We start from the raw sequence: 11,718 nt of genomic DNA on the forward strand, positions 1-11,718 counted from the left end.
CGTCTATCTCCGGCACTCACGACTAAATCCGCGCCCCGTTGCTCGACGACGACATCCCAGTGAGGAGTGGTCAGTCCCGGGGAAGATGTGACTGATTTGACCACTGTAACACGGATGCTTAAATGGATGCTGCAGCTGAGAAGGAGTCTCCGCTTTCACTGAAAGACAAGACGCTGCTGCTGTTGCTGCGGTCGGGGAGAGAAGAAGAGCATCTCAGAAGAACGACGGTCATGAACGCACCATCTCTAGCGACCTATTAAAAGCGACTGGCGAAACAGACACTCCTGAACACACCTCAATTCCATTTCACCAACAAACTTTAGATCCTAAAAAATATAGAATTTAAATATTTAAGTATAGTAATACAACATTTGAATATCAAACTAATAAAACCAAAATACATATAACTATATAATAAAGATAAATGCATACTTTAGCTAAAGAAGCATTACGAATGTTTAACAATGAAACATACATACTGTGAATTTCCAAAAAATAAACGAGTAAAATAAAAATCAAATATATACACTTTCAATTCAGTTTATATTTTATTTTTCAAACATATAATGAAAAATTCATAATTTTCCCATAAATAACAATAGACCTTCGAAAGTAGTAGTTCGGTCCGTGTACTTTTTGTCAGTTTGATTTTTCGTTTAAACCAGAGCCATATAATAGAATCTATCTATATAGCGCTGGGTAAATCCAGTGTCCAGCTTGCCGCTGTGTGACAACCATAGACTGGTGACAGCGTCATGTTTGTTGCATACCTACAAGATAAGATAAGAACTATCGCCCTACTTTCACCTGCACCCAGCAGCAAGCGGGAGAACGATATATCATACAGTCGACCCCTAAAACAGTTCACACAGTAAATGGAACAGTTGTTAATTTGTCCAACTAGTCTACATTATGAATTTGATGTTTGTCTAAACTGCTAAGAAGCTGACAGCTGAGTTAGAACAGAAAGACATGCAGGCCATAACCACTAGACGCTTCTGCATTCTGGGGGCAGGGGTTTGATAATTGAGTGTGGTATTTCAGTGGCAGTGTTTTGCAAACAACACACAGGCTGTCGGTTTTGAATAACGTGTCTAATGTAAACAAGAGTGTGTAGTTATTTGGTCAATCCAGTGTCCAGCTTGTCGCTGTGTGACAACGTCATGTTTGTTGCGATACCTACAAGATTTACCTGTGACAAATGTCAGTGATGTACAGAAATGTCGACCTGCTTTCACCTGCACCCAGCAGCAAGCGGGAGACATGTTTCAAGTTGTACTTGTGAAGTTACGTCTACAATTAGGAGGGTGAGTTATTGAGCTTTTATTTCTGTAACGTTAAACTTATTGTTTTTCTTCAACAAGTTTGACTACATTGAAAGACAGAGGAGGGACCTTATGTGCATTCTTAATGAACATACTATGTATTTTTGTATGTGTCAGGGTGTTGTGCTCCAGGTCCATGAGGACAGGCCCCACAGTGAGGTCAGGATGAAGTGTTACTGTCTTAGTTACCGTCTGGTTCAACATGTTCCTGGGGACTCGGCTCATTTTAGACAGGTTAGACACAGCCAATAGTAAAACATCAACTTTAATATAACTAGCACAAGGTAGCTACTCCCCAGAAATGGACTGACTGGTATGTGTGTGCTGCACAGAGGTCACAGTTGTGTTTTTTTCTTCCTGTTCTGTTGTTAAAGAGTTATTTTTCTTCGTTCATAGTGTAAAAGTAAATCAATTCATATCAGTATAAGAAGTTGTAAGTATAGAAAAGAACAAAGTCATATAGGAACAAAGATATGACTTATTTTGTACTCCTTAAAATAGCACAATGTTATGAAACCAAAATTGTACCATAAAAGAAATAATACAAAGCAAACTGAATACATATTTATTTTGTTTCTCTTCTTACAGGTGGGGCTGAAAGACTCGACCCCCGTTGAGCTGGAGCATCATGGCTGCAGGTGTGGCGTGTGTTACTCTCCTGCTCCATCACATGACTCCCAGTGGGTCCCCAGTACTCAGCTGTACAGAGCAGCAGTGGTACAAACCAAGAACTATGGCAAGTCTGAGAATAATGTCATTGTAATTCAAATGCTAAAACTACACACTCATCATGTCTCATCATTTCTATATCTTGCTTAAACCCACAGTGTGTAAAACCAAGCCGGAAGAGAACATGGCTGGGATGTCCGCAAATCCAAAGCAGAGAACAATGTCAGAGAGAGTAAAGTGAGAGATTAGTAGTTCTGTGAAAGTAAGCTATGCACACAGAATAGTTTATGTGTTGATGTCTCTGAGAGCTGCTGGATCTGTCTGCCCTCAAAGTGCCAGGGATCTACAAGGACTTCACCGCTGCTTCTGCACTAGGTATCCCTGTGAGGTGCCACTAGTGGACTCTGCTCTCGGTAAAGTTCAAGCTGGCAGTCCCTTGTCATATGAACATCACCATGACAGCTATAAGTCACACTGCTGCCCACCACCATGCTCCACCACCATGCTCCACCACGGCCAGATCTACCACTGTCTGGCTACAGACTACAACCATCTGCATGCGTTTTTTGTTGTTGTGAACATCAACAGCTGCCCTTAAGGGGATAGTTCTGGTCTTTTGAAGTGGGGTAGTGTGTGGTATATATCCATAATCAGTGTATTACCTACAGTAGACCAGTGGAGAAACATATAGGAGCATAGCCATGTACTGCTGAGGACGTGGGCAGAAGCAACATTTATTTTATTCACCCAAAAAAGCTATATCAGTTTAAGTGTACGTTATTTAATGCTAAATATAACGATTTTTTTCAGGTGGGCCTTCATTTTGGGGTGGATTGCTGCTGGATTAGGTTTTGCTGCTGTGCTGGTACTCCTGTCTCTCCTACTAACTGGGGTTGTGCCGACCGCTGTCTTCTGGAGGTTATACACTGACTGGATAAGAACCTCAGCCCTATTTCAAACAATCCAAACTATCATCTTAAAGTCTCTTGAGGTCAAGAGTTATGTGCACAACAATGGAGGCCAATATCGGAGAGAGAGTTAGAGGAAGAGGTAAATGCAATATACTGTATTTTGTCTTCAGTGCCATACAGTAACTATTATGTTCATCTTCACTCTCAGTAAAGTCATTGTGTCTGATACTGTTATGAGTATTGAGAATAAACCTATTTGTGTGTTTCCACATTGCACGTGTTCATTCATAGTCTATATTTACAGCATGCTACAAATGCAAATGCCTAAAACTTTGACTTGAATGTCTTGTTTATTAATCAACTAATGGACAGTGTTTCAATTCAGTTCATGTAAGCCTTACACACACTCTTTTGAGCGTCTAGTGATTATGGCCTGCATGTCTTTCTGTTCTAACTCAGCGGTCAGCTTCTTAGCAGTTTAGACAAACATCAAATTCATAATGTAGAGACTAGTTGGACAAAATAATGCTTAACAACTGTTCCATTACTGTGTGAACTGTTTTAGGGGTCGACTGTATGATATATTGTTCTCCCGCTTGCTGCTGGGTGCAGGTGAAAGTAGGGTGACAGTTCTGTTCACATCGCTGACATTTGTCACAGGTACATTTTGCAGGTATGCAACAAACATGACGTTGTTCAATGGTTGTCACACAGCGACAAGCTGGACACTGGATTTGCCGACACAGTACAAACCGGAAGTCAGCGAAATAAAGTTATGCACAGAGCTTGCATACTTGTATTAATCTCAAATTAACGTACAGACTTTTTTTATTAGGTTTTCTCGTTATCCGTCTTTTGATTCAGACAACACAAACGGGAAACGGCTTTGGTTTTCCGTTTTAAATCAAAAACGAAAAAAGGCTGGTATTTTCGTTTTTTGGCTTTTGGTTCAAACGATAAATCAAACTAACAAAACGTACACGGACCCAGATAATATTCTATCTTTATGGCGCTGCACGGACCTAGTTCGGACACGAATGTCCCTACAGGGAATAATATAGGTGTATTCATCTCATATTATCTTAAAGTTGCATCTTGATGTCGGAAATTATTTAAATGGCTTTGATTTTACTTTGCGACTAGTTTTATTTGATAGTATGTTGTAACTTGTATTAATAATCAGAACGTATATTATTAATAATCTGAATATCCCATGTTTTAAAAAAGAAAATCAGTGATTTATGTGTGTGTCATTTTTGCCTGCTTTTTATTTGTTTGACTTTTGGTGATAAATCATAATTATCCGTCTTGTCTCAGATTTTCAATAAAGCCTGACAGTCTGAGCTGAGGGCAACACCATCTAGATTTCTTCTTCCTCGTGGTGCACTCTGGGATTTTTTGTAAACCAACCAACATGGCAGCCGCCTGTAGCAGGACCCTCTGTAAGGTCGGTTGGAGTATTTTGGAGTCTCCACCAGTACGCCGGCCCGGTATCGTCTCCTCCTACCTGTTGGGGAATGTGAGCACACTTGGGTCCAGGAGGGCATTCGGTACCAGCGGGACTGGGTACCGCTCCAAGCTGCTGTCCTCTCTGCAGACAGGGAGAGCTGGAGGCGGCGGCAGGGTGCTGGGCTGTGCCGTGCTGGTCGGTGCCGGGCTGGGTTTATACCACACTGTGAAGTTCAGGTTGCAGCAGCACCTGGCCGAGGAGGAGACCAACGTGAGTCCGGTCACCTGAGCCTCTAACGCGGTCACACTGTCAGTCAGAGTCCCCCTGATCTCTGGAGGCTGTTTTTTCATTGTTGCCTAACTTCATGTCATCAGACAGGGTCACAGCTGGAACTAAGTTCATGTACATTGTATACTTGATTATTTCAATTTAATACTACAATAACCACCTAACGTTACCTCTCGTGAGTGAAATGGGACGCTTTATTGTTTTGACATTCATTTGACAGCTTTTCTAGTAACCAGTGCAGTGCTAGAATGTTGAGGTACTTTACCTGAGTACTTCAATTCAATTCCACCTAATACTACATTTAGTTGTATTCCAACACAACTAAAGGTATAGTATAGTAACAGTAATATACCATTTAAAAAAAATGTAAATAATATTGTATAACATCTTAACATAAATTAGTATAGCTTAGTGCAGTATAATGTATTGTGAAGAATGCATCAATAAATACAAATCCAGTATTAATAAATAAATATATATATATTTGTATTGTATTATTCTACCTCCTCGATTGTTTGTTGTAAATTGCGCATTTATTTTACTAATTCATTTTGAATAAAAAAGGGGGTGATTTTAAAGTCAAATGATCTAATCCCAGATGTAATAGATACCCACAATGCTATCTATGTTATCGTGTCCCAAATCGTGGGTAAATCTTTAATATATATACATATATAGACCCATGTTAGTGTGTTAGAATGAGCCTTTGATGGTGGATCCTCTCTCCTTGCTGCAGGTCTCAGGAGGAGGTCTGAAGTTGGTCCTGTACCAGTACAAGACCTGCCCGTTCTGCAGCAAAGTGCGAGCCTTCCTGGACTACCATGGGCTGCCGTACGAGATCGTGGAGGTGAACCCGGTGATGAGGAAGGAGATCAAGTGGTCAGACTACAGAAAAGTGCCCATCCTCATGGTGGACGGCGAAGTGGTAAGACACTAGGAATTATTTTTGCTCCCCTCACCTCAGATACTATAAAAACACTTCTTAAAGTTCCCATGTCATGGCCATTTCTACTGATCATATTTCCATTGTTGAGGTCTACTAGAATATATGTTGAAAAGTTTATTAAGCATTAGTTGTTATTCTACATTTTGACACCAAGATTTTCTGATTTTACTGCAAATGTATATCGGTTCCAAATATCGGTTATCGGTCTCCTTGATTGCTAATAATCGGTATCGGCCTTGAAAAAGCCATATTGGTCGATCCCTAATAAAATCCTTCATAACACACAAGGGTACGGGTAATAACCGGAAAAGCATGACATGGGACCTTTAAGATCACATCACACATTTTCAGAAAATATAATTTTTTATAATAAATGCTGTCAGCTGAAATACAAATATCAAACTGGTGGTGATTTATTAATTTATCCATGAATGTGCAGTTATTCTCAAAGAAACCTGATCGTCATCTCTTTTGTTGCAGCAACTGAATGACTCAACAGTCATTATCAGCTCCCTCAGGACTCATTTAATGAACAAGTAAGTTGGAGCTTCCTTCATATTATATGCTTTTTGAAATAATTATTATAATGTGACAAGTAAAAGGATAAGCGACTAAAAATGTTTTAACATTTTTATTTTCGGCAATATTTAAAAAATATATATTTCTGAGATACGCCTATGTTAGACTCGTGTTAACTTCCTAATGACATCACTATGTAACAATATGGCTTCTATTGGCTAGCGCTCCAACACATTGTACGTGATAGGCTAAGGGGCGGGACATCTCTAAGCGGTTGCACAATCACAACAGAGCCAGCCAGCTAACCAATCAGAGCAGACTGGGCTCTGGTTTCAGACAGAGGGTGAACAGAGTTGCTGCAGCACAGGCAGTATGAGAACAATAAAGAGCTTTTTGAACATTAAAGCACGGAGACATGTCACAGTAGAGGCACAATCTGAAAATGAGAATAATAGGGCCCCTGAATTATACGAAAATGTCTGTTTTAAATTAATCTGAAACTTTTAAGATAAATGGCAAAGTGTTCATCTTTTAAGCACAAATGTTAGAAATAAGCTGGTTACAGTGTCTAAAATGTAACAGGTTAAGGCTTCTCTTTGTCATACATGACATTAAACTGAATGTAGAACAAATCTTACCTTCGACTCGAACATGTAAAATGATCAATCAACAAACTCATTAGCAGGTTATAATTATAACAATAGTTTCCCTTCATAAATTGCCCAGTAATAAAGGAAAGCGAGCAAATATATTTCTGTAATTTTGGTGTACTGTCTTTTTTTCAATCGGGTCTTTTTGTCCCTCAGGGAGAGAAGCATGGCGGAGATCCTGCAGTGCTACCCAGCGATGAAGTCTGTGAACGACCGTGGGAAGGAGGTGACGGAGTACAACAACAAGTACTGGGTGATGCTGACTGAGGCCGAGAGCCTGGAGCTGTACCCCGACAAGGGGATCCAGAAGTGAGACCTGCTGCTGTTTTCAGTCACTCCAAGCTTTATTTATTAAGCGCTGCATTCTAAATTCACATCGGAATGCTTTGCAGCTTATTTTATTGTGTTTAAACTCTGTGTTCTATTTGTTGAAATACTTTTCAGTGGTGGATTTTTTTCGAGGGTGTTAAAAACAAATTTCAATTCACATCTAACAAAAACATTCTCTTTCGATCCATATTTGTTTGTGTTTAGCCTTGGGAAATGTTGCTTTCCCTCTTGCTACACACAACAAATGGTATTTACAAAGTTGTGAAGCAGCAATCATATATTAAATGAATGTAGCAGCAATACCAAAAGATGCCCAAAATGAAGGGTGACAATGTCATTAACTATGACCATCAGCATACTCTTATTTTGAAAGGTTGTACTCTGTGGCCTGGTAGTCTTTCTGAGAATGTACACAGAAAGGGAAATCTGTCCTGTATTATTCTGCAAATATTCAATCGTTTAGTCCACATCAGAATTATACAGTTGCACATTTTAGATTTCATGCAAATCTTATTGCAGCTGTGTTGTCAGAACTGTACCGTCTGTTTTCTACCCCTATCAGAGAGGAGATTAAGTGGCGTACGTGGACTGATGAATGGCTTGTGCATCTTATATCTCCCAACGTGTACCGGACCACCGGAGAGGCCATGGCCTCTTTCGACTACATTGTGCGCGAGGGCAAGTTTAGCCCCATGGAAGGTTTCTTTGCCAAATATGTTGGTGCTGCGGCCATGTACATCATCGCAAAAAGGCTGAAAAGTCGGTGAGTTACACAAGAAAATACATCTTAAAGTGAACTTATAATGCTCCTTTAAGGTTCATGTTTGTATATTGTTCCTCTACTCACTGTGACATGTTTCATGCTTTAAAGGGGAACTATCATGTAAAATGCACTTGTTGATGTCTTTTATACATAAATGTGTCCCCGGTGTGTCAGGGAACTCACAAAGTGTCAGAAAATAAAACCCTCTCTCTTTTCCTCCGTGCGCAAATCTCTAAAAACGGGGGTACAACGGAGCTGATCCAGATTTGCCATCAGATATGACGGACCCACGGCACTATCAGAAACGTTGCTGTATCAGAAACAATTCCTGACGTGTTTTGGACGTAATAGTCTTTGTTTACATTAGCAAGCATGGCTAACACTCAGAGCTAACCTGTACTGGAGAGAGCATGTGTGTGAAGAAGCAGGAAATAAAAAGGAACTCGCCTTGTGGTATAACCGGCAAGAGAGAAAGCCTTTGAGCTCCAGACTGTTTCAGACATAATCCTTGATCTAATAATCCTTGATCTAATAATCCTTGCGTTTCATCACCGCAGCATTTTAGACAGTGTCTGCCAGGTCCCGCAGGAGCCGGCAGAAGCTCTGCCCCCTCTTATTTGATATGTTTTCAGTTTATAAAAAAAAAAAAAAGCTTCACAGATTCAGCACTTTTGTAACAGGAAGAGAAATAGAGGGATATGAGGCATGGCTAGAATGGGTGATCTGTTTAGTTTTTTTGACCAAAACACTTCATAAACATGTTTTTTTATATATCTGAGACCTATGCTATTGCCTAAACATAGCATGATAGGTGACCTTTTAATGTTCCTAAAGCTCTTTATTGTTCTCATGCTGCCTGTGCTGCAGCACTTTTCACCCTCTGTCTGAAACCAGAGCCACTTGGTTTATACTGTAAATATAGAAAAACATAACATATGAAACATTTTCTTTAGAGTTATATAAGAATATAATGGATTATATTTGATTATATTTGATTATAACTAACTTTCGTTTTAAGTATTCAACCTGTTATGGAGATCTCAACAAGGCGTTTCAGGCAGGGGGGGAACTTTTGGATTTTATCTTCGCAAACCAAATAAAAAGTTCTAAAACACACTACAGGGAAGGGAAAACCCCAAAAAGCATAATGGGGCCTCTTTTTGAAACTGAGGTTAGTCTTTAACATGAGGAACTGCATCTCCCTTGTGAGGTGGAAAGGTTTCAGGTTGCGGCTTTTAGCAGTTTAGACTTTTATTGGATATCAAAATAGTGATTAATTTCCTTTTTTATTTCAAAACAGACACAACCTGCAGGATGACGTCAGAGAGGATCTGTACAAGGCCGTCAACGACTGGGTGGCAGCCATCGGCAAGAAGAGGAAGTTCATGGGCGGAGATCAGCCCAACCTCGCAGACCTAGTGAGTGTCTAGTGTCCTGGGGTCTCGTTTATAAAACTCATAGGGCATTTTTCTACTAACAAAAGAAAGGTTACCATAATACATGTACACATATTAACATTCTAAAAACAGAACCCACCAAATAAGTAATCACCCTAATTTGTGGTATACAGGTTTACACATGCTGAAAAATGAGTAAACTGTGTGTCTTAATATATACATATATTTAGTACTGAACAATGTGATCGAAATTAAGCTAGGATGTCCTATGATGGCCACCATACAGAGGATAAACTTGTTTTATCTACCCAATTACCTTTCTTTTGGCACCTTAAACTTGATATTTTTACAAGCAGTTTGGTTTTTGGTGTTTCATCATCATCACAACCTCACTGCACCTTGTCGTTCATCTTTTCCCCCGTTTGCCCCCCCTGCAGGCGGTGTTCGGCGTCCTCAGAGTGATGGAGGGCCTGGAGGCGTTTGACGACATGATGAAGAACTCCAAGGTCAAACCCTGGTACAGACGGATGGAGAGCGCCTCGCTCAACCACGAAGGCCGCACCTGAGTGGAACATGGAGCCTCAGAGACTGAACAGTAAACCTTCCTGGGAGACGGGCAGCAGCAAGATGGCCTGCTTTTGTTATGAAAACGATTAGAGATCCTGCTGGACTCACAATAATTTAAACCTAGCCGCAGACATAGCTGTAGTTACAGAGATGACATACATGAAACTTCTGTCGGGCGACATCTAATTCTACAATTTCCAAGCTGCTTTATGGAGAAACATTCAAATCAGCTGTTAAATGACATTGTACTGACACCTGCAGGTGAGATGTGGGAACTGCAATAACTGTGTTTCCCATTAAATACTGCCGACAGGATTTCTACTTACCATTACCCAAAATATTATGTAATTTGGCATCTGCTTTTATTTCACACACAGTAGCCTACTGTCTATTGTTTATTTTCCTTCCAAGATCAAATGGTTTAATTTAGTGGTTCTCAACCAAAGACTTTGGCTCCTGCAAGGACTCAAGTGTATTGTATTTATGAAAATTAAAACAATGTAGAAATATCTTATTATTTTTGTTCCAGTTTTTGACCATTTTATCATACAAAATTGCAATCCTATCTCTGACTGTAAATAAATAAATGAAAATCTAATTGTACAGACGAATAATGGGATCAATTAGAAGTCAATATGCAACACTTAAAGTGATAGAAATTATTGATCCATATGACTGAGTTCATCATTTATTTCCACATGGTTTTAAATGCAGACACTTTTGAGATCATTGAAGCTTTGTCTCTATTTCAGCCGATGTTTTTCTGTGTAACTGATTCAGGATCAGCTTGACAGCACGGTATCGATAAGCTTATCTGTTGCTATTCTCTTTGGGGTTCAATTTAATAAAACGTGAAAACTGGTGAGCTGCCAGTTTGAATTTATTTAATATGTGAACTGCAGATCAATGTTCTTAAATTAATTGTATTAAAACCAACTCAATGTGCAAAGTTGTAAAACATTGATAACAGGAAACATGGATTTGTGTTAGAACTTTTAAAACATGTGCAGGATTGTTTCCTGTCCGAGGTAGACTATATATTGGGTCAGTGTACTGAATATTGTAGTTTTTCCATCAATCATATGTATAGGTCAGATTTGACCAATTGTCTTTAAGTTGTGGTACTAAATGGTACAAACACTAAGCCTCACTTGTTAAAACCATCAGCTCACCTCCACTGTACTCATCCTTCTAACCATCCATTTTAAATCAAGGATTGTTGGTGCATTACAGACAGTCACATCAATACACCGTAAGAGTAAAAAACACAAAGAAAAAATGCAAATTAAAGGTGGGGTAGGTAAGTTTGAGAAACCGGCTCGAGATCGCTAGAATTTAAAAATACACAACCGGAGAAAATCTGCCACTTCCTTACAGAGCCCCTCCTCCAACACACACGAACGCGCACATGACCAATGATACATTTGTGCCCCGATGGGAGGCTGACAGGCAGGTAGGCCATCCAGTTATTTTTTAGCCGAGCCGGCTAAACGGATTGGTTGTACTTTTTACAGTATTACGGCTTCTACAGATGACATTTTTTTATGGATTTTTTGTCAAAGCACTTAAGATATTCATTGCTATCGGGATGTTAAGAGCATTCCATGGAATATAACAAAAAGTGTATCTCGAGCCGGTTTCTGAAACGTACCTACCCCACCTTTAAGAAAGTAGTTATTTTTATCAAAAATGTTTTAAAATTCAGATATTTACAGGTTTGAAGCTAAAATATGCACGCTATTTTACTAAGTAATGTTCAGTTAAAAATGGTGCCTTTTCTTTGATGTTAGAAATTGTTATTCAATAAAATGTTGAAGAAAAAAAATAAAACAAAAATGGTTGAGTGGCACGTTGGGAAAGTTTGATTGACTCACGCGCCAGACCCAGAGCTATTTAATAGAAG

The 11,718-nt window shown here is 39.5% G+C and overlaps 2 protein-coding genes across 2 annotated transcripts in view; one reads left to right on the top strand and one right to left on the bottom strand.

Annotated features, from left to right (window-relative positions):
• The window catches only part of LOC117453132 (ral guanine nucleotide dissociation stimulator-like), a 98,032-nt gene extending 97,857 nt beyond the window's left edge, over positions 1 to 175 (bottom strand). The window contains exon 1 of the mRNA XM_071204334.1: positions 21 to 175. The gene's annotated coding sequence lies outside the window, so the exon portion shown is untranslated. The remainder of the gene's footprint in view (positions 1 to 20) is intronic.
• A 4,100-nt stretch (positions 176 to 4,275) lies between these two features.
• On the top strand, positions 4,276 to 10,329 carry ptgesl (prostaglandin E synthase 2-like). Its single transcript, XM_034091877.2, has 7 exons — positions 4,276 to 4,625; positions 5,380 to 5,568; positions 6,070 to 6,125; positions 6,915 to 7,067; positions 7,651 to 7,851; positions 9,152 to 9,269; positions 9,686 to 10,329. Exons 1-7 carry the CDS (start codon positions 4,320 to 4,322, stop codon positions 9,812 to 9,814), a joined length of 1,152 nt encoding a protein of 383 aa, XP_033947768.1. The 5' UTR covers positions 4,276 to 4,319; the 3' UTR covers positions 9,815 to 10,329.
• Positions 10,330 to 11,718: the final 1,389 nt, after the last annotated feature.

Source organism: Pseudochaenichthys georgianus, chromosome 9 (assembly GCF_902827115.2).
Source record: "Pseudochaenichthys georgianus chromosome 9, fPseGeo1.2, whole genome shotgun sequence".
NCBI lineage: Eukaryota > Metazoa > Chordata > Actinopteri > Perciformes > Channichthyidae > Pseudochaenichthys > Pseudochaenichthys georgianus.